General features: G+C 54.3%; 1 protein-coding gene across 1 annotated transcript in view; it reads right to left on the bottom strand.

The window, feature by feature from the left end:
- The window catches only part of PTK7 (protein tyrosine kinase 7 (inactive)), a 33311-nt gene extending 14893 nt beyond the window's left edge, over positions 1–18418 (bottom strand). The window contains exons 1-13 of the mRNA XM_052648486.1: positions 18289–18418; positions 8739–9026; positions 8247–8349; positions 7688–7878; positions 7445–7595; positions 6133–6281; positions 5625–5891; positions 3693–3826; positions 3416–3551; positions 3186–3305; positions 1746–1895; positions 1496–1646; positions 1271–1398 (exon numbers count right to left, since the gene is read on the bottom strand). Of these exons, the coding sequence (XP_052504446.1) occupies positions 1271–1398; positions 1496–1646; positions 1746–1895; positions 3186–3305; positions 3416–3551; positions 3693–3826; positions 5625–5891; positions 6133–6281; positions 7445–7595; positions 7688–7878; positions 8247–8349; positions 8739–9026; positions 18289–18418 (2098 nt within the window). The remainder of the gene's footprint in view (positions 1–1270; positions 1399–1495; positions 1647–1745; positions 1896–3185; positions 3306–3415; positions 3552–3692; positions 3827–5624; positions 5892–6132; positions 6282–7444; positions 7596–7687; positions 7879–8246; positions 8350–8738; positions 9027–18288) is intronic.
- Between the last annotated feature and the right edge of the window lie 4568 nt (positions 18419–22986).

Genomic DNA, 22986 nt, shown 5'->3' on the forward strand with positions numbered 1-22986 from the left:
GCAGCCCTACTTTTCTGCCGGCTCTCTCCACTGCACACATTCAACAGCCTCCGGGACTACTTGATGCCCTGACCAAGCCGGAGCAACCTGAGAGGGTCACCCCCATCACCGGCTTCAACAAGGTCCAGTTCCTGGGGGCCTACTGAGGCCAGAGAGAGCTCTGCAGGGTTTGAGTGATTTCCAGGCTGTTTCTGAACCCAGACACAAGCCCAGGACACACATCAGAAGCACACCACAGTCGGCCCCATCACAAACCCACACCATTGTTAACAAGCGTCCTTAGTGACTTGAAATCTTGAGTCAGGCCCTACAGAGCTGCATGTGGGAACTTCTGATTTATAACCCCAGCCATTGCCCGGCACAGAGCAGGTTAAAGAAACACTTTTGCAGCAGGATCTCCTAGTCTACAGGCTTTCAGTGGCCTTGGGTCCCATGGAGAAAGAGGTGCCCAGTGGGAGAAAGGCCCAAGGGGGGAGGCCATCCAGGAGCCCCCAGTTGACACACACACCCAGTGGCTTCAACCAGAGGCCACCAATTCACTTTATCCATTTAAAGTTCCACGCAAAACCCTGTCTAAAAAACCAATTCTGGGACTTCCTTGCTGGTTCAGGGGCTAAGACTCTGCACTCTCAAATGCAGGAGGCCCAGGTTCCCATCCTGGTCAGGGAACTCGGTCCCACATGCTGCAACTAAGATTCAGAACAGCCAGACAGAGTAAATTACACATTAAAAATAAATAAATAAATATTCAGAAAACCAGTTCTGCTGCTGAACCAAAAAAGTTTGAAAGCCTCTTGCTTAAACCACTCCCATCTTAACAGAGGAAATATCACCTGGAGGAGCACAGAGCTGGGGATCAGCAGAAGTCAGGCCCAAATCCCTGGTCCCAGGCCCTACTCAGGGCCTTACACCTTTCACCCTCTGGTTATCCAGGGCAAAGGAACCACATGCTGCTGCAGCCTGGCCTCATCCTCTCCCCACCCACCCAGGACCACGAGGACAGACCTGGGAGGAAGCAACTCAGGACAAGAGCACCCCCCACCGCCACAGGCTCACACACCCCAGCTGTGGAAGGTGTCAACGACAGCCCAGGTCAGGGCAAGGAACCTGAGACTGCCTGTGTGCTGGCCTCGAGGAGGGGACCCAGAATCCCCGCCCCCATTGCAAAAAACAATTTCAGTGCCTTTTGTGTACAGGGCTGATGAGAACAAGGATGAGGAAGAAGTCGGGCCCCCCACTTCCATGCAGGACAGCCCTGCGGGCCCCATACCCACGACGTAGAGGGGGGCCTCCGTGTGCTTGATGTTGCAGCTGTTGCCCGCGATGCAGGTGTAGCGGCCCGAGTCCTCGGGGGCCACGTCGTGGATCACCAGAGAGCCGTTCTGGAAGATGTGCATCCTGCCGGGAGAGAAGCCCCAGTGTTGCCCACCTGGCTGGCCCCCAGGAGCCCAAGCTGCAGGGGAGGCAGCGGGGTGGGGAGGAGGAGACGGCCTACCTGGGTCCCAGCTTGGTGGGGTCCAGGATGCGATCCTTGCCCTTCCACTGAATGAGCGGCTTGGGGTCCCCCTGGGCCTCGCACCGCAGCAGGGCTGTGTGGCCCTGGTACACCGTCGTGCGCTCCGGCTCCACCTTGAAGGTGATGAACACTGGATGGGAAGAGCCCGGCGAGGGGCAGGGAGCAGTGAGCAATGGGGCTGGCGGGGTGCAGGCCGCGGCCCCGGCCCCCGCGCCCGGCACGGTCGCACCTGCCACAGTGAGCTGGACGTGGGCGCGGATCTGGCCCTGCAGCCCATTGGAGGCGATGCAGGTGTAGTTGCCAGCGTCGTCACGGGTCACCCGGGAGAAGTGCAAGGTCCCGGCGTTGTCTGTCACCCACTCTGGGAGGCTGCTCCCATCTGCAGGGGAAATACGGGGGAATGATGGGCTGGACCAGAGTCCCATCACGGCTGGCAATGCCTTCAGTCACTCACCTCCACTTGAAAACATGCCATTGCTCCAGCCTACCCACAGACAAGGTCCAAACTCCTGAGCCAGGGGTTGAGTCCCTGTTACTCACTCTTTTTCTAATTTTCCAGCCTCGCCTCCTTCTATAGCCTTGTATAACTCTCCACTTCCACCAAACCGGACTTCTGGCTGGGCGTGGAATTTGCCCTGTTCTCACCATCACTGCCTGTCACTCCCTACCCCTAGCACCTAGTCCTGCTCTTTGCCACTGTCCTGCCCTTTGTGAGCCGCATCCCCCACAGAACGCTCCCCCAGACACCTGAGCAGAGAGGGCCCACTTGCTTCTCACAATCGACAACCTCACTCTCTTAATGGGAACGTAAAAGCCCTTAAAAAAAACTATTTGGCCATTCACATCAAGGGTTGTAAAAATGCGCCTACCCTTTTATACAAAATTATTCCATTTCTGGGAATCTTTCCCAAAGGAAATAAACCCAAATCCAGAAAAAACTTCGCCGTAAAGATGTTTACTGCAGCAATAAAAAAAAGACAGAGAGTGAGAGAAACAGCGAGAGGTAGGGAGGAAGGAAGGGAGGATGGCTAGCAGCCCAAATATCAGACATTTAGGGAATGTTTAAGTAAATTACAGTGGACCCAACTATTGGAATATTATTATAATTATCAAAACCAATGGTCCAATGTTTGTGTATAAAAACATGGGGAAATGCTTGATGATGTTAAGTTTTAAAAAAAAGATAAAATTACATACAGTTATCTGCATCGTCCATTTCTATAGTAAGCATGAGTTACTCATGGATGTACAGTAAGTAAAAATTAGACGTACAATAAAACTGCTATGTAAAAACAAAAAGATGTACATAGAAAACGGGACACACCCAGAGACAGTTGATGGTGGGATTATGCATTATTTTCTCCCAAAGTTTTCTAAAGGATTACTTTTATGTTGGAAAGGATGACTATTTTGGAAAGGGAGGACTTTAACAGCCCTGTCTGGACCAATCCAATCACTTGGTGCCTTGAACCATCCTATACATTGTGTAACACTGTAACCTGACCTCTTTTATGTCTGGCTTCCTTCTTCTAACTGGAGTATAAATCGGCCCCTACATTTTTTGTCTGTCCCGCAGTACCAGGCACTCAGCTGGTCCTGAGACAGGCACACGTCTGACCAGTGGACTGCCTGTTACCAACCCCCCACCCCACGCCCACAGGGTACTCACCTGCCCGGACCCACTTAATAGTGGGCTTCTCCCGGCCTGTGGCTGAGCAGGGCACCGTGGCCTCCTTGTCAAACTCCATGCACTGCTGTGGCCGGGGTGGTGGTGTGAACTTGAGCTTTTCTGTTTCAGGAGCAGGAAAGGGAGGGCTTGAGGCGGCAGGCCTGAAGATCCTGGGCCCTGTGGTTCCCTCCCCGGTCCTCTCCTGCCCGCCGGGCCAGGCGCCAGCTCACCCAGCACTTGGACTCGGGCCTGGGCCTCGATGCTGCCAGCAGGCGTACTGCTCACGCAGCGGTACCACGTCCCGTCGTACACCTCCACGCTGTTGATGCGCAGGGTCCCATTCTTGAAGACCTCGAACCGCGAGTCCTGCAGCACAAGAGACGTGCGGGTCTCTGCCTGCCCCCCACCAGCCTCTCCCTGGGGCTGCCTCGGGGGAGAGCGCACGGGGGAGATGAGCACAGAAGACCCCGTGGCCCCCAGTCCCCCAGCAGCAACCCTTGTCCTCACCTCAGAGATGAGCATCTGGTTTCTATACCAGACGACTGTGGGTTTGGGTGTGGCCTGGGTCAGGCAATGCAAATAGCCTGGCTTGCCCTCCTCCAGCTGGCTGTCCTGGGGCTTCTCCAGCCATGTGGGCACCGCTTAGAAGGACAAAGAGGAAACAGAAAGTTGATCAACACGCCCCCAAAACCCATGGATCCAAGCCTAGGAAATTCTAATTACCCACCTCCCCCAGGTTCTGAGTTTAGAAATCCTGTCTGCTTCAGTGATAACTGCGTGATAACTGTGTGATGGCCCAGGTACCAGAACCTTCCTAACATTATCTTAGTTCAGGGCCACAATAAACCCCTGAGGTATGCATTTCTATATCCATTTTACAGATAAGACAGCGGTTCAAAGAAATAATGATTTCTAATGCACAATAGAGGATTGAAAACTCTGGTCTGCATGACTCCAGAATCCTTGCTTTCTTATACCAGAACCCTTCAAGGCTCTGTCCTCAAATTTCTGTTTTGGCTAAATATTCCCTGGAACAATGGCCAGATGATGGCCTTCAATACTATCCAAGTAGATGAGTCCCAAACCTAGAGCCTGGCTCCTGACCTCCCCCATGAACTTCAGACCTGCAAATCCTATTGGCATCTCTAGCTGGATACCTAATAGGCACTTTTATATGTGTAAAAGAGAATGCTTGATTTCTCCCCAAACTTGCTCATCATAGTTTCCTCTCAGTAAACAGCACCGCTATCCAGCCAATCGTATAGGCCAAAAACTTAGCTGACTTCTCTCTCTATGGCTTCCCCTGCAACCTCACCCAATCACATTCATTCTACACAAACCCCATCTACCTCAGCTCTAAAATGTATCCCAGGACTTCCCGGGTGGTCCAGTGGCTAAGACTCTGTGCTCCCAATGCAGGGGGCCCAGGTTCAATCCCTGATCAGGGAACTAGACCCTACATGCCACAACAAAGACTGAAGGTCTAGCGTGTCACAACTACAAGCCGGTGCAGCCAAATAAATAATTTTTTTAAGAAATAAAATGTATCTGAACTTCACCACCTCTTGCCTCCACCGCTATCACCTCTGTTCAAGTCCCTTCAGCATCTCCAAGATAATTACGGTCATCTATTAACTGTTTTCCTGTTTAGAGTCTTGACCCTAACAATCTAGTCTCCTCGGAACAGCCAGAGTCATCTTTTGAAAATGTTGCACTCAGGCTCAGCTCCTGGAAGGACTTCTCATCCTCTGACTTGGGGCAGACTGTGTGCCAAGATGCCTGTAAACAGTCCTCCCGTCCCTTGCATCTCTTTATAACGTGATGTTGCAGGTTTCAAAGTGGAATCTGGCTGAGATTCTAGATTTCCCAGCTCCCAGGATCGCTCCATGGCACAACGCTACACCTTCTCCAGGTCACAGTGTCACGCTGGATAGTTCTTTGTAGAAATTTGGCGAGTATAACAGATACAGTAATTACTACCTATAACTTTGTCCATATCACCTTCCCAATAAGGAAAAAAAAAGTCTTTTTTACCTGCTTCGCTGATCTTTCTGACCATCTTGTAGGGGAGGTCATGGGTCATCAGCTCTATTTTAATAGATGAGGAAACTGAGCCCTAGCAAAGCAGGTAACTCTCTATCGTGGTCACTTTGTGCACTGGGGACAGAGTGTGACCGGGTCTCTAGTGCCCTGTCCGCTGCAGCCAGAGGACCACTTTCAGGGAGGGCTGTCACCCCAACCTCTGTGTCTGGTTCACCACCCTCCACTCCAATATCACCGTCCAGCAGAGGAATGGTTCCCATGCCAGCAGGGCTCAGAGCTGAGGGGGGACCTCAGGAGAGCTCCAGGGGTGACTCTGAGCATCATCACAGCCAGAGCCTAAGACTCCCTGGGACCGGGGCTCCTCCCCTCCTCGCCCTTCAGGGAACAGGAGCTTACTGGCCACAGTGATGTTGACATCCTGTTGCCGCTGACCGGCCAGGTTGGCCGCGTGGCAGGTGTAGACACCAGCATCACTCTCCGCAGTGCTGGCGAACACCAGCTCGTGGCCCTGCTGGTAGACCCTGCCGTGGGCAGGCAGCCGGGCTCCTGCGTGCTCCCACCACACACTGGGCTCTGGCAGACCCTGGGGGGGTGGGCAGGCCACCCGCTCCTCGCTGCCGGCCGTGAACACCCGTGGCTCGAATGGTGGCATGTCTTCAATCTCTGTAGGGACGGGAGCAGACAGCCGGCTTACCACGGGGCCCGGGACACTTGATATTCTCCGCAGCCCACTTCCCCGTTCCCAGCACGAGCCCTCCCCGGGACCCCCAGAACCTCCTCTTCCGACCCCAGGCATCTTCTTCAGCCCTCTGCCCTCCAAGCGGCTGAGTAGGAAACAGGAAGCTAAACCTCTACATGGCCAACAACGCTGAAGGCAGCCCCTACCTCGGCACCCCAGACTCACCCGCCAGGTGGAGCGTGGCCTCCAGGATGACGGGAGGGCCCCTCTGGCCCTGGCCTATGCAGCGGTAGACCCCCGCGTTGCGTGGCCGGACCTGGGTCAACTGCAGGGACCCGTTGGCAAACACCGTGGCTCTGCGGAGGTGCGGGGGGCTGCGGAGGGGAGAGACTGATGTTGGCAAGGAGTGGCCCAGGGGCCTTGCTCCAGAAGGGAGCCAGTGGAACCCCGACCTGTGCAGGCCAGGTACGCAGGAAAGGATCAGCCAGGAACAGGCCAGAGAGAAGGAAGCCGACACGCCGTGCTGGTGTGCGCATGTGTGTGCATGTGCGTGCGTGCATTTGTTCATGTGTGTGGGAGTGTGTATTTTAACTACAAGAGACGCGGCTTTGGGACAGCCAGGCCAGCAGTGGTGTAAGTGGGAGGAATCAAGGAGTTGACGTGCACCTGTGGAGACGGGGGCCACCTTCCCAGGGAGTCGAGATAAGCCTGCTGGTAGAGCAGAAGCTCCAGCATCAGAAGCCCCACAGCTGTACCAGACAGACCACAGGTGACGTCCTCAGGGCTGCAGCCGAGTGGGATCCCCGCCCTCAGCCTGGGGAGCCACACCTCCAAGGACCACAGCTACACCTGGCACCACCAAGGTGCTCTCTGCTCTCTAGGGCCTGGATGAGGACAGAAGTGTCCCTGTGGGGGGCCTGACACCTCCTAGCAATTCCTGGAAATGTTTGCTTCTTCCCAAAAAGTGTGTGTGTATGCGTGTGTGTAAGGTGTCTTTACCATCTGGGACCTTCTTGTCTACACTGCGATCACCCAGGTTCCCCATGTCCCTCCACCCCTGAGTTGCTGACCCCCATCCCAGGAGACCCATATGGGCAGAAGTGGGGGAGGACCGAGTCACCGCAGGCTCACACCGTGTGTCTGCGGGAAGTGGGAAAAGATGCCCTTCATGGAGATGTGTCCCTTTGTTGGGCTCACTTTGTAACAGGAAGACATTCTACTGCCATCTGCTGGAAAGCTGAGGTAATTCCATGCATAGATCTAGGATACGGGCGGTAAGAACCTCATTCCCTTTAACAGGTTCTTTAACATCCTTTAAAGAACAACCTATAAAGAATCCACCTGCCAGTGCAGGAGACATAAGAGATGCAGGTTCAAACTCTGGGTTGGGAAGATCCCCTGGAGGAGAGTTTGGCAACCCACTCCAGTATTCTTGCCTGGACAGAGGAGCCTGGCGGGCTACAGTCCGCAGTGTCGCAGAGTCGGACACGACTGAAGCGACTGAGCATGCGTGCACACACAACTTTTAAGACCTTACCGGCTGCGGTTAGTGATGGCGGTCTCATCCTCAAAGACCCACTGCAGGCTCGGGGGCGGCTGGGCTGAGAACTGACAGTGGAACATGGCCTCTTCATTCCTTGCCACTACCACATCCTGGGGTGCCAGGACCACCCTGGCAAAGCTCTCATCTGGGGTGGGGGAGGCACGGATACGTGAGCAGGCGAGGCCGGCAGACCCCTCCCCCGTCCCCAGCTCCCCACCCCCCACCCCCCGGGCTCACCAGCGATGCTCAAGGTGAAGTTCTGGCTGCTGCAGGCCTGGCCAAAGGCATTATGGGCACAGCAGGAGTAGACGCCGCTGTGCTCAGGGCCGGCTGGCCGGAGGGTCAGGTTTCGCTCCTTGCTGCTGACCGTGTGGTTGCTCTGACCGTCAGAGAGGGCGCTCCCATCTCGGTACCACTGGTAGCTGGGTCTGCGGGGGCCCAAGAGGATCAGCAGCAGGGGGGTGGGGGAGGGAGTGTTCTCAGGTGGCCAGTAGGAAGGGTGCAAAACCGGAGAGTCAGGGCTAGACCCCTCAGTTTACACATGGGGAAACTGAGGCCTGGGGAGGGACCATGACTTGCACAGAGGCACAGCATCTCGGGGGCAGAATCTGGCAGAGATTCTAGATTTCCCAGCTCCCAGGATCACTCCACAGCACAAAGCTGCCCCTTCTCCAGTGTCCAGGGCCCAGGGTGGAGCAGCATGCGGGCGGGTGGCGGCAGAGGCCACAGTTGGGGAAGACAGGTCTGCCAGTCAAGAACAACCACCCTTTCCCTCCCCTCCCCAAAGTCTCCTTACCGAGGGTGCCCATCAATGTGACAACGCAGTGTGACCTGGGTCAGGGGCTGTATTGCAGCTTCCGAGGCCGGATGCTTCAGGACCACGGGACCGGTCTCGAGCCCTGGAGCGGAGGCCAAGGTTGCAGAGTGAGGGGCGCGGGGCAGAGCAAGGGAGGGAGAGCAGAGGGGAAGGAGGACAAGCAGGAAAGGCCGGAACCTGGAGGCTCGGAGGCCAAGCGACACAGGGCCACCCTGCCTCACGGCTCCTGCCATTTGCAAAACTATCCTGCAGATCATCGGGTCCAAGATTTGAAGGGAGAAAACATAACCCTTGGGAAAATAAAAACTTTTAACTTCCTCCTGTCCATACAAGCAGAGAGCTGACCTCAGCCGCATTCTCCCTGCCCCGTTCAACTGGAGATGGGAGGAGCTGAGGCAAAGGAGGGGGTCCCCCCGCAGGGTTCAGGAATTGAGGGTCTCATGGGGGCAGACAAAGCCCCCTGGCTCTCACATTTGATGTTGAAGGAGGCATTGGCGCTGCGGGCCTCTTCTCCGGTGACTTCATCCCGAGCCACGCACTGGAAGGCTCCCGAGTCCTGCAGCCGGTCCACAGCCGCGAAGCTCAGGCTGCTGCCCTGGGTGAAGCGCCGCTCAGTGTCCTGGACGGGAGCCCCGTCCAGCAGCCAGAACACGTGCACTGGGCCCGGGGCCTCAACCTCACAGCGGAGCAGCGCCCGGCGCCCCTGCAGCGCGTCCTGGGAAGACGGCTCCTTGATGAAGACAATGGCCGCCTGGGTACCTGCAGGCGGGGAACACAGGAAAGACAGGGTCACGGGGAGCTACAGCCACCGTCCTAACACCACCGCCCATCAGCCTGTACACAGGAGGTGTCCAACAAGTGCAAGTGAGAAGGCTCACGACACATCAACTGTCTACTGAGGAACGTTTACACTGTGCTGGGTACTCTGTGGGAAACAAAGGCGCAGTACCCTCCAGGGGGCTGGTCTGGAGGCGGGACAAAGGACAAAGGCAAAACTCATGCTAAATGAATGATGTGGGCAGTCGGTGTCTCTAGAATGCTGAAGGGGAGAGAGTTCCAAGGGCTGGAGGAGTGAGGGGGTTAATGCTGCACAGGACTCTCCCTAGAGGAAAAAGAGTTTGCAGCTATGGGATCAGATCACAGGAGATGCTGGACCAAGGAGTGGGGAACATTAACAAGCAACCCTCACTGCCATCTTCAGAACCCAGGTCACAGAGCAGAGCTAAAGCATGATCCAAAGAGCTTCTCGGAAGGATTACTGGCTCTCACGCATCCGCTGAGGGTCCAGCATCAGAGGTGGGGGGCTCTGAATCCCACCCACAGACGCTCCGTGGTCCAGCATTCCCCAGGGGCGTCTCTGGGAGAACCCATCCCATCACAGGAGAAGCCAGTATTCTCTGGATCTGCTGTTATTCCATACGACATGCCGGGGCCACCCCACCTCCTACTCTCCAATCCTAGGGATCCATCTGTGTCCAAGGCTGGCTCTTCCGGGCTAACTGAGAGGTGAGCTAAGTGGGCCCAGGTCTCCCCCTCCTGCATGGCTACAGTTCAGCTCTGGCCGGGGCCAGGAGGGCACCCTCATAGAAAGGGGCCCTGCAACCAAAGGTGGACCAAACAAAGGGGCGGGTGAAGGGCCTGGGAGAGCAACAGATGGGCGGGGGAGGCAGAGGGCAGGGCCGGGCAGGTGGCACGATTGCCGCACAGGAATGACACACTGGGCTTTGTTCCTGGCCTGCGTGGGCGCCCAGCTGGGGCCCGGAGCTTCGGGGCCCGGAACACCCGCTGCGGTGGGGGGGGGGGGGGGGGGGGCAGTGTGGGTGATGGCACAGAGAGGGTTGTGCTGCCCCTCCAGGGAGGGGAAACAGACCACCTGGGGCTGCTACGTGAAGAAGCAGGCTCTGCCTCTGGCCAAACTGGGCCTGCAAGGGCTGGAAGGGAGAGACTAATGGGGTCCTGCCTGCCCCTTCCCAAACCACTGGAGCCCCTTCCAAGTCCCTGGGCATGGAAGGGGGAGTGGTTCTTTAGGCCACAAGAACCAGTCTCCTCATAAAGTCAGTGTCAAGGAGACTTCCCTGGTGGTCCTTGGGACTCTGCCCTCCCAATCTGGAGGGCCGGGGTTCCATCTCTGGTCAGGGAAATGGATCCCGCCAGCCTCAGCTAAGACCCAGAACAGCCAAATAAATTTTAAAAAAATTTTTTTAATGTGAGCATCAAGACAAGTCCAGGATCCCCCAGGGCTAGGTCCAGAGGAGGGGCTGCCCCTGATGTTGGTCCATCTTACAACATTCTAAAGGGACCAGCGTGCAAGACACACGGCGCTGAAAGGAGCCGGGCGCTCCCCCATTACTTCTCAGCAGGTTCCTGCCGGCTCCCTGGATGGGGTAATTCTCCACCACGCTGGGCTATCCCATCCTGTGCCAATCAGCAAAGCTGCCCCCAGTCACCCTCACAACCCAAACACCCCCATTAGCTTCCAAACTGCACTAGAGTGTGGTCCCTGCCCTCCCTGAGTAAGCTGGATGAGTCAACTGAGGTCCAGAGAGATGAAGGGATTTGCTCAAGTTCAAACAGCTCATTTGTGGCAGAGCCGGGACCGTGACCCAAGGAGCCCGACTCCATACCCACACCACACTCTTCCCAGCCCTGCCCAAGAACTCCAAATCAGTCCTGGAAATATCTGAGCCCAGAATGGGTCTCACTCCCTGCAGCCAGGTACAGAGAGAGACACACCTCCCACAGATAACACCAAGCTCACAAAGGTGCTTAGTGAACACCGGCTGAATGGAGGTAACCTCAAAGGAGTGCGGGGCGAGAGCTGGCAGGCACAGAAGCATCCGGAACACTTCCTGACACCCACTCCTGACACAGATAGGCAGCCTCGGGCGGAGGCCCCAGTGGGCCTCTGTGCACGTGACTCATTCAAATCTGGGGACCTTCAACACAGAACTACAGATGCTCATCAAAGACGGAGACAGTTTATCTGCCTCCAAGTGTAGACGACCCCCACTTTCCCGTTCAGCCTCTCCAGACACAGTGGGGACCAGGAGGCTCGCCCACCCACAGGAGGTTAGCTGTAAGAGTTTGCTATCAGATCCGACTCAGTCCTGACAGCCACATTCAGTGCGCCTGACCTTGTGCAAGAACACAGTGGGAAGCCCAGCTTTCTCTCACCCTCTCGTGACTCGCAAATGCAGTAATTTCTTGTGCAATGCCTTGGATGAGCCCACTCAGCAGGCAGCTACCGTCATCCTAACCATCATCACGCTTCCTGCCCAAAGATGCAAGTTCTAGGGATGTTATAAAGCTCCCCCCATGCAAGGCCCAATGCCCTCCCAGACCCCAGATGGGAAGCAGCCGCCACTGCGGGCAAGTTCTGAATGGATCATCAGGTCGGGGGGTGAGGTGGAGGGAAAGGGGCTGCGAGGGTGCAGGAAGCACAGACCCCTTGCCACAGAAACCCGAGTTGGGAGAGATGGCATGACTCAGAGGGACCCCAGCTCAGCCTCCATCCAGCATCCCGTCCCCTCCTTGCACTGGCGGAGCTGTGGTGAGATACTGCATTCCCAGACTGCCACTCAGAGCCCCCCGCGCCCCCTCGACAGGGCCTGGGGAACATCAAAGCTGGCCCCGAGGGGCCCTGTGTCCTGACGTCAGCTCACAGCAGGTCCTGGTTACTGCTTGGCGGGGGCAGGCTTCAGATGTTACAGAAGGCAGGGAGGGCAGCCACCAGGCCTCCTCTAAGACCCTGGCCCCTGCTCTGAGCTCACATCCTGACCACTGGGCTCCCCACACCAGAGACCGGCCCGGAGCCTCAACACCCACTTCACTGAGAAGACATTGCAAGGGGCACCCAGTCCAGCCATCTCACCGTCTGCAGGACAGGCTGGTCTGATCTTTTGTCGGGGGAAACGGGCAGACCGAGGAGGGTTCGGGGAAGTAGGAGCTCTTTGAAAGCTTCGGCTGAACAATGGAAGAGGAGGAGGAAGGCTTTGGGGGGGTCGAGGTGGTACAGTCCCCAGCACAATCCTGACTTTAGGATGTCCCAGCGCTGTGGTCTGGAGAAAGTCTGTGAGGAAAGTGCACCAGTCCTGGGCCTCTCAAAGCTGCCTCCCTTTCACAGCCTGGCCCTCCGTGCACCCTACCTTCTACACCCAGACTCTGGGTGTAGAAGGGAAATATCTGGCCCACGTGACCCTTGAGGTGGCCGCTCAGCAGAGCAGCTTCGACTCCCTAGCAACGCCACCTCAACTGGCCTCTCTGGACCTTCTCCCTTGCCGTGAAACGAGAACCCCACTCCTAGCACTCGGGCCGCATGAGACTAAGTGGGTTCATAAATGAAAAGCCCACAGCACGGCCCAGAGCGCCCGGAGGGCACAGGGCGGGCTCAAGAACACCGCCCACCACCAAAACTGGCAGACAGAGCCATCTGCCCACACCAGGCACGACCCCAACGAAGCTGGAGCTGCAAATACCCAATAAGGACATTTTCCAAGCCATTTCCTTGGCTCCCCAACAGCCATCTATATGCAGACACTCACTCTGCCTGGGCCCTGGCCCCAGCCCCTCGAGAAAGGGCTGGGTGGGCAGTGGCCCAACTCCGGCTCCCCACCCCCCAGCAAGCATCTGATTTGGTGCCTGCCCTCTTCGCTGCTCTCTGGGCCCCAGGCCCAGTCGACCCATGTGTGTATACATGTGCATGAGTGCGCACACATATGTGTAAACATGATTTTATGGAGAGCAGAGAGCAGCAGGAAGTTTTTCTGCTCTGAAGTAATTTCAGCTACCTCGGTCCAAGGATCTATCTGGGCCACTCAATGACCCATCACCCAGGGGCTAGTCCTCCTGGTCTTGAAAAGACATCCCTGGGCTCTAGAGGTCCTGTAAGTGCACGCGTGCTCCATTGCTTCAGTCGTGTCCGACTCTGTGCGACCCTAAGGACTGCAGCCTGCCAGGCTCCTCTCTCCATGGGATTCTCCAGGCAAGAATACTGGAGTGGGTTGCCGTGCCCTCCCCCAGGGGATCTTCCTGACCCAGGGATCCAACCTGGGTCTTCTGCACTGCAGGCAGATTCTTTACTGTCTGAGCCACTAGGGAAACCCTAGCACCCACCAAACCTGACAGCAGGGGATTCCATCTACCTTCTCTCCCTCCTAGTAAGAAGTGCCATCCTTCACACAGCTGTCTTGGGGCCAGGCAGAGGCACCAACATGACCCTGGCTGGCCCCGGGCCAGGCATCTTGCACAGGGGTGCGTGTGATCATGACTGTGACCTCTCCCACACACGAGGCTGACCCCTCCACACTTAAGACTCAGTCCCTGGCTCCAGGCCCCACACCCCTGTGGGACATCCTCCCAGGGGGACCTAGAGAGCCCTAACCAAGGAAGCTCATATTGTGCCGTATGGACCCAAGGGAGATGTCTGCCAACTTCCTGTGCCCCACCTGGGGCGACAGCATCAGGACACAGGCCAGGAGAGGCAGCCCTCAACCCAAGGGGCACAAGGGCTCCGTGCCGGGAAAGACAGCAGCCCCCAGGCCCCCTCACCCATAGGAGGACAGCCCTGCTCACAGGTCCCCTCCATCCAGAAACCCTAAGGGCACCAAGGGAGAGGCCCCAGGGGTACCAAGGTCTCTACCCAACTCCTTCCCGAGGGGCCAATGCACCCAGGCCCTCGGATTTGAGGGGTCTCACTGATGCACTTTCAGCTGCTCCAGGCTACCCCCAGGGCCCATGGCTCACAGGCATGAGTCATTGGTGGGGTGGGGGGCGGGGCGCGGAGGGGGTTTACAAATCAGTGTCTGCAGGAAAAAGTTATTTGCAGCAGTCCCACTCGTCTTCCCAGTTCCCCCGGGGCCGGCAGGAACACACAACACCACAGCGGGGTTTGTGAATCTGGGGGGTCTGGAGTGTCCCCCTCCACCACCACCAATACCCACCAGCAACCCTGTTTAAGGACACACCCTAGAACCTCAGAGTTCAGAGGGTCGCTGAGGATCCACCTCGTCTGACTCCAAGACCCAGAGGCAGATCACAGGGCTCCAGCCACGTCCCATCTCCCCAGAGTCCACAAAAGGCCCGAGGTTCACCAGCAGCCCCCAGCCCTCCACAGGCCACCACAGCCCTTGCTCGGAGCCACGTGGGAGGAAGCAGAGCCAGGGAACCAGCTGAGTTTTCCTGTCCTGGGATTTAACTGTAAATATCTGGAGAGGCTCCCACATCCGGATTAGAGAAATGGAGCAAAATCACCAGGGATTAGGGCAGAAACAACCCAGCGGGCCAGCGCTTCTACCTTAGATGAAAACCACACCTCAGTCCTCCCCTGCCTGTTCCTCTGAGGCCCTGGAGCGGAAAGATGAATCTCTAACAGCACGAGTAGGTCTTCGTGTCCAGTATCACATGCATCTGAACCGAGAGGGGCAGATACAGCAGTTGGGAGATGTGGTTTGAGAAGCTTCCCTGGTTGTTCAGGGACTAAGACTCCAGACTCCCAGTGCAGGGGCCCCTGATTTGATACTTGGTCAGGGAATCAGATCCCACATGTCAAAACTAAGATCTGGCACGGCTAAATTTACCTTAAAAAGGAAAAAGCACCAGCAGACCCCCAGCCAAAAGCCACACCATGCGACCCCGGCACCAAACTCCTCTTCTGCTGGGCCGAGGGGACCATATCTAGGACGTATCTCTCACCCTTAGGAGCCCTTAAACGGCTATGATGTCTCCAAGGAAGCAGCAATGAATTAAAAACCCAGCCAGAGTGAGGCAGTGTGATCAGGCAGAAGGAACATAGGCTGGAGAGACCTAGGTTCTATCTTAATACAACCCCTGACAAGTAGAGTGACCCTGGCTAGTGGCCACTCCCATACCAGGTAGTTCTATTACCTGTAAATATTAGAGAACTGTGAGGATGTGACTGGACAGTCTCCAAGACCTAGCCCTGGATTCGCTGAGCCCAAGAGAGGCAGTCACAGGAACAAAGTGCTGGCTGGCCAGAGTCCCCTTCCTGCCCCCTCCCTGGCCCCCAGCTGCACAGCCAGCCCCCAAAGCCCACATACTACGTGTAGGGCCGGCCCCGGGAGGGTTAAGAGTGATGCTATAAATGGCAGGTGTTAGGTCAGAGGCAGCTGGGAGCTGCAAACCAGGGACCAGCATCACTGCTAACAAGCTGCTGCCATTTCCGGGGCTCAGCTTGCAATCTGCCTCCCCAGGAGATCTGGCCTCTGCCTCAGCCATGCCCTTGCACTGAGAGCTCACTGCCTGTGATACCCCTGAGACACCCGCCTGTGCTGTGACCGAGAGCTGTATTTCCCAAGCTAGACTGCAAGCTCGTGGAGTTGGGGGGGGAGACATCCGTGCCCAATACAGTACCCTGTGCCCCTCCAGAGGGCCTGGGCCACACAGCAAATACCATACATGCATTTACGGGAAGATGAAGGCACTTAAGAGTCTATCTGGGGACTTCCCTGGTGGTCCAGTGGCTAAGACTCTGTGTTTCCAATACAGAGCATCCAGATTCAATCCCCAGTCAGGGAACTAGATCCCACATGCCACAACGAAAAGTTCACAGGGGACAACCAAAGATCCCAACGCAGACTAACAAATAATAATGAAATTTTTATAATAAATAAAAATAAACTAAAAAAAAAAAAAAAAAAAGAGTTACCTGACCTGAAATCTTGCTCTGCATCTACCGTGATCCAGTCCTGGCCAAGTTAATTATCCTTTCCGGGCCTCAGTTTCCTCATCCAGTTTTCATGATTCTTTTCTGACCCCAAGGATATTCAAATGAAAACCGTATTAGGTACAGACCCACAAATGGCTGCATATTCCTCAGAGAAGTAAGAAATCTCAGAGGTTCTAGGGAACTATGGAATCCAGATTAAACTCCCTTGGGCAAGGTGATCCCTGGGGGGTCCAAAGGCCTGATGAGCAATGGGGGCTTGAGATGGGGACAGAACCGTCAGGAGGAACCAGGGGTCCTCTGCACCCTCCACGTTTATCCTCAGCCTCAAAGAGAGGGAGAGACTGCAGCCAGCCGTCTCCTGAAGACACCAGAGAGGGGACTGTGGAAATGATAGACACTGCAGGCAGGTAAAGGGGCTGCTGCAGACCAAGAGCCTGGGAGAGGAGGCAGGAAGACCTCAGAGATGCTCAGCCGGTGTGCTCAGGGACCCCGAAGGGGATAAAGGGTCCAGTGCTCATCCTCCAGAGAAGATGGAAAAGGACTCAATGCAGGCTTGACAGCCATACATTGGGGTGGGGGGTGGGGTTCAGACCCAGGCCCCAAGCAGGTCCACCTCCCAGGTGTGGTGGGGAGGGGCCCAGGGACACCACACTGAGAACAGTGCCAGGGTGGGACTGGACGTGAGCTTCCCAGAGTCTTTCCTGTCGAAGCAGAGGGCAAAGCAGAGGACAGCCTGGGAACCACTACTATGGGACTAGCTGGACCTGACTTCATCTATTTATTTTCAAGACAGGTTCGGAAAATGCTGGGAGATTCAGTTTTCTGAGCTCTTTTTAGCCATCTCTAAGTCAACGAGCATACACCCCAAATTCCCCATCATGAGTCCTTGTCCTTTAGGTGGAGTGATCTCAACTCCACTAATGAGGGAAAATCCTCCCTGGCTGGTTTTTTTTTTTTTTTTTAATATTTATTTGTTTAATTTGGCTGTGCCAGGTCTTAGTTATGGCATGTGGGATCTAGTTCCCCAACCAGGACTCAAACCTGGGCCCCCCTGCGTTGGGAGCTCGCAGTCTTAGCCACTGGACCACCAGGGAAGTCCCTTCCCTACCTCTTAAAGAAGTTAAAACATCCCTTTGACCTGTTCTAGCCAATATGGCCAGAGAAGGCAATGGCACCCCACTCCAGCACTCTAGCCTGGAAAATCCCATGGACGGAGGAGCCTGGAAGGCTGCAGTCCATGGGGTCGCTGAGGGTCAGACACGACTGAGCGACTTCACTTTCACTTTTCACTTTCATGCATTGGAGAAGGAAATGGCAACCCACTCCAGTGTTCTTGCCTGGAGAATCCCAGGGATGGGGGAGCCTGGTGGGCTGCTGTCTATGGGGTCGCACAGAGTCGGACACGACTGAAGTGACTTAGCAGCAGCAAATATGGCAGCCACTAGCCACATGCAGCTATTCAAATGTAACTTAATTAAAATGAAACGAAACTGAGAGCTCATTTCCTCCACCACACCAGTCACACTCTAAGTGCTCAGGAGCTGCGTGTGGCTAGCGGCCACTGTACTGGTCAGCACAGATGTCAGACTTCTGTCTCTGCAAAACGTTCCATTGGTCGGTGCGGCCTTAGCCACTCTGTCTGCCCTGGTCGGCCCTTATTTCATAGACACATTATTTCTCATCCAAAGAACCCTCCACTGAGACCAGCCTCATTTCACAGAGGCGGAAACTGGGGTCAAGGCTATCCCAGTGAGGGTGGCGTGGGCGGGGGAACCGCCCCTAGATCTGACTCCCACATCTGTGTGCTTTTTTTTTTGGATGTGGACCATTTTTTTAAAGTCTCAATTGAATTTATTACACTATCGGCTCTGTTGTTTTATGTTCCAGCTTTTTGACCAGGAGACACATGGGATCTTAGCTCCCCAACCACACCTTGTGCGCTGGAAGGTGACGTCTTAACCACTGGACCACCAGGGATGACCCTATGTTTTTTCCACGTTGCCACTCTGGCTGCTCTTCATTTCTTTCACTTTATTCCCTTCTACCCAAGGCCACCTCCAACAACTGCTCCGTCCTGTTTAATGTAAATCCTCTCTTTGTACGTGCTCTGGTCAGAGGCGATTGTGGTTTTACATGTGGCTATTTTTACCCTATATAAATGCATTATCTCTCCCTCTGCTTCCCACTTTATCCCCTTCAGCACTATGTCCCAAAGTGCTTTCCCTGTGGCCATTGCCTATATCCTGCTGTTTTTCCCCAGGAGAATAACATACTGTTGGGCATGGGGAAGGAAGAAGAAAATGAAAAATTTTAAAACAAGTAAGTGGCTGAACATACCTGCCCACGGTTTGAAAGTCAGTCCTTGAGCCTCCACCCTCCTCTCCGTGTGCCCCTCCAGCACCGCAACCAGCCTTGTGCGGCTCCCCCCACGCATCTGGGGACCAGCAGAGCCAGGGAAGACACGCATGCAGGCACACACACTCCCCCAGCTTCTCCCTTCCCCTCCATCCTCCTCCCCTCAAACCCAAAATGTGACTAAAGAGGTTGGCCTTCAGCTGGTTTCAAAGGGATAAGAGAGGGAGGCAGTCTCATACTTTTATATTTAGAAGTGCTCTGCAAACCACTTCCCGGAGCAGACAAGAGTGGGGAATGTGAGGAAATCACTCTGCTATGTGTGATGTGGAAAGCACGAGCCGCGCAGGGCCTGCGGCGACGGGCTGCACTTGCCACACAGCCGCTGACGCGCGGCGATGCCAAACACATGTGCTGGGGACCAAGGCGGCCCGACACCCTCCTCCAAGTGCCCTTCCCTCAGCCTTCCTTTCTTTCCTTCTCCACCTGTCTGGCCAACAGCTGCTTCTGGAAACCCACCCAGGAAAACAGATGCTCCAGGCTTTAAGCCTCAACCTGAAACACAAAGAGAAGAACCCAGAAAAACAGAGGTGGCTTGCAAGAGCCACTGGCTTCAAGAGGCAACGGTGCAGACTTCCCTGGTGGTCCAGTGGCTAAAAACATCCGCCTGGCAATGCAGAAGACATGGGTTCTACCTCCGGTCTGGAAAGACCCCACACGACAAGGAGCAATTAAGCCCGTGCGCCACAGCTATCGAGCCTGTGCTCCAGAGTCTGAGAACCGCAACTACTGAGGCCCGCGTGCCTAGAGCCTGTGCTCCACAACGAGAGAAGGTACCGCAATGAGAAGGCCTCGCACTGCAGCTAGAGAGCAGCCCCTGCTCGCCACAACGAGAAAAAGCCCTTGAGCAGCAACGAAGGCCCAGCGCAGCCAGATATAAAAATAACTTAAAAAAATTTTTAAGTTCAGGAAAATTTTTAAAAAGAGGTAAAGGTGCCCTCCAGGCCGCTAGGCTGCCTCGGAGGGTATAGGGGTGGGATTTCACAGAGGCCCCTGCTGCCTTCTGCGGACAGATTTGCTGTGGCCATCCAAAGCTCTTCCTTCAACCCCTCAGCTACCACATGTGGCCGAGGAAATGTCCGCGGGGAAAGCTATCTTATGGCGAGGATCAACTACTGCAGCTGGGGTCACAGCTCCAGCATCACTCAATTGAGTCTTGCCCAGCTGCGGGAGGGTGGAGATCAAGGGACAGAGCAGGAGGGGGAAGGCAGGCCAGCTACTTAATTAGAATCAAACCATCAGACACTTCCTTGACTCCTTATAAACTTCACTTCATGGCTTAAAATCTAAACTCTCTAATAAGGTAAAACCCAATTTTATTCTTTTCTTTCTTAACTGCACCACTGATGATTTGCCTTTTTTTTTTTTTAATGACAATAACGAAAAAAACGTCGTTTTTGAAAAATCAGCTGTTTCAAAAAAGCATTCTGGCTAAAGATGGCAGAAGATTTTTTTTTTCTACGAAGATGTATTTTAATCTCCAAATCAGTAACAACAGATGAGGAAAATATAATCTGAAGAATAAGGGACAGAAACCATTCCTTGTAAGTTATTTTTAAAAGCACCAAAAACTTGCAACTCATTACCAGATGCTTAAAGCCTGGGGATAACTGACTTTCGGGGGCGGGGATGTTATAAAGCATAAAGTACACACAAATAGCTAGAAGAAGGGGGAAAAAAAGCCCCTAAGAGTGGCTGATGCAATAACTGGATAGCCAAAAAAATGACAAAGACCTAAAGTTTATTTTATGCCTACTCTGTCGATCTTTAAGTCAGGGTCTGGAAAGCACCAAGATCTGGCTTCACTTAAGTCTGGAACTGGCTGTCCCTCCATCCCAGGAGGTGCCTCTCCCAGGCCTCTACAGTCATGCAGAGAGAGAGGGAGAGAAGCAGACACTGATGGAGAAAAGAGGAAGACAGGAGGAAGAGGGGGGCTGGAGGGAGACCGAGAAATGCGGGAAGGGAGAGGTGGTAGAGGGGGAAGAGTGTGGGGAGGGAGGACAGCGGGGAAGAGAGAGACACACAGAGAGACCCAGATCAACAGGCAGAGACAAACGGAGAACAGAGTAACACAGTCCGAGAGAGACAAGAAAAAGAAGACACGGAGCATGTATGTATGCACACACACACAAGCACACAAAGGATCCTCCACGCCTGCAGAGCAGCCTCCAGCCCCACCGACCCCAGCCTCCTCCGGCCAAGGAAAACCCCTCACAGGGCATCTCTAGCAGGGACGTCTTCCCCAGCCCCTCCTGCCAGCCAACCCAGAAGCCACGGGGACTCCACACTCAGAGTCTCTGGCAACAGGTCACAGGTCTGCCCAGTATAACACTAGACACGGACGGTTACAGCTAACCTGTACTTGGGAGGGGTGGGGGAGTGGGGCTCTAGATACTCCCAATCCAGACCACTTAAAATGGAGAGCCTCAAATTAGAGGCTCCTGGTAAATAATTCACCAGGAAAAGTACAGTACCTTCCCTGGGCTCTTCCATTATTCATCAAGATAAATGTACCATACTGTTACACTTCCTGACATCTAAAAATGGTCCGAGCCATTAGGCCAGGAGCAAGAAGACAGTGGGGCACTTCCCACCCGACTTTTCCAGAACTCCTGACCCAGCAGTCCTGCTCCTCTTGGAACTTAGCTGGCCGCTCCTCACGCAAGGGCAAAGAAGTCAACTTCCAGAAATGGCCAGCCCAGGCTCAGACCATGAGATCTCAAGAGCAGCACCCACCCACTCAGGAAAGTCCTGAGTAAGACTCCCCTGTTCACCAGACCCAGAGATGTGGGCCCTCTCAAAGGAAGAGGCAACCGCTCTTTGTACAATACCTGTCTAAGGGCAATTCTGTTCCCAGGAGGTTCAAGAAGTTTGACTTGGATGCCAAATGAGTGAGCCTACAGAAGCCCTGCATCTGACTTGCACAGGCAGCTCTGAGCAAGTCACTCTGTTCTTCGAGCCTCAGTTTCCCCATCTGTAAAGCCAGCTAGGGACAAAATGCCCTCTGGGAAGTCTGAAGAGCTGCATGACTTTAAGACCCCTGGCCCACTGGGTACGGGCAGGATGGAGATGCAACAAGAGCTCAGAGTCTGGAGTCAGACTGTCTGACTCGAGTTCTCCTCCCCCACTTACCGAGTGTATGACCTTGGGCAAGCTGTTTATCCTCTCGGTGTCTCCATTTCTGCAGCTATAAAATGGTGCTAATAACAGTATCTACCTCCTAGGCTTGCGAAAAGTAAATTCACATGTTAACCAATGTAGCGTGTTTGGAACAGTGCCTGGCACATATTAACTTAAGTATCATGTGAGTTTGGGCTCTTAGCCATTATTGCTTGCGATTATTATGCTCAAGATCTTTGAGGGACTGCATTCCATGACAACCGTCTCTTACCCAGGGTAAGCCTTGGTTGGCATCTCTCTCATGCAGACCACGTGGAGCTGCTAAGTGCTACCCACTCAGTCTCTTGCCATCTGGGTAAGAGGTTTCTGAACAGACCCTGAGGTCTGAAGCTTTGTCCCACAGCTGCCTGACGGAGCCGGTCACTTGAGCGGGGCTCCACGGGGCGGGCAGCAGTTGACTGCTGGGACCACACTATGGCCAGCTGCCACGGGAACCTCCAGGCAGTGCTCGGATTAGCAGCCGCTCATCATTTCAGTCACTTCCCACCTTCACAGGAAAGACAGTCAGAACAAGTCTGTCTCAGTGAAAACGGATCCAGACTGTGCTGGAATGAGGCAGGCCTCTGGCCTCAAGGGACCCGACTATAGTTAGGTGAGGATAACACAGTGAATGTTTAGACGCCAACCAATGCCTGGAGGTAAACTCTTAGGGTTCAGCTTTCTGATCCCATTAGGCCCCAGTGAGGGGGGACTGGAAAATTCTTTGCTTTATGAAGGAAAATATCTGACTCCATAAAATAGAGGTTGTAAACAACTCTCAATGGCAAACGACCAATTAGGAAAACGGTTTCTAGCAATGGAGAGAAGAGGGGTTGCTGGCTTTGATGTGCAGTTACAAATCAATCGCAACAGCCACTAAAATTCTCATAGTGACGTGGTCAAAATAGCATGTTTTCTCAAAACAGATATAAATGATTAATAAATATAAGAAGTTCCAATGCACAGTAACCTAATGAATGCAAATTAGAAACATAAATGCAAATAAATGCTAATCATACTGCTAGTAAAGTAATGCTCAAAATTCTCCAAGCCACGCTTCAGCAATTCGTGAACCGTGAACTCCCTGATGTTCAAGCTGGTTTAGAAAAGGCAAAGGAACCAGAGATCAAATTGCCAACATCCACTGGATCATCAAAAAAGCAAGAGAGTTCCAGAAAAACATCTATTTCTGCTTTATTGACTATGCCAAAGCCTTTGACTGTGTGATCACAATAAACTGTGGAAAATTCTGAAAGAGATGGGAATATCAAACCACCTGACCTGTCTTGAGAAACCTATATCCAGGTCAGGAAGCAACAGTTAGAACTGGACATGGAACAACAGACTGGTTCCAAGTAGGAAAAGGAGTACGTCAAGACTGTGTATTGTCACCCTGCTTATTTAACTTCTATGCAGAGTATATAATGAGAAACACTGGGCTGGAAGAAGCACAAGCTGGAATCA

The sequence above is a fragment of the Budorcas taxicolor genome, chromosome 11 (assembly GCF_023091745.1).
Source record: "Budorcas taxicolor isolate Tak-1 chromosome 11, Takin1.1, whole genome shotgun sequence".
NCBI classification, from domain to species: Eukaryota; Metazoa; Chordata; class Mammalia; order Artiodactyla; family Bovidae; genus Budorcas; species Budorcas taxicolor.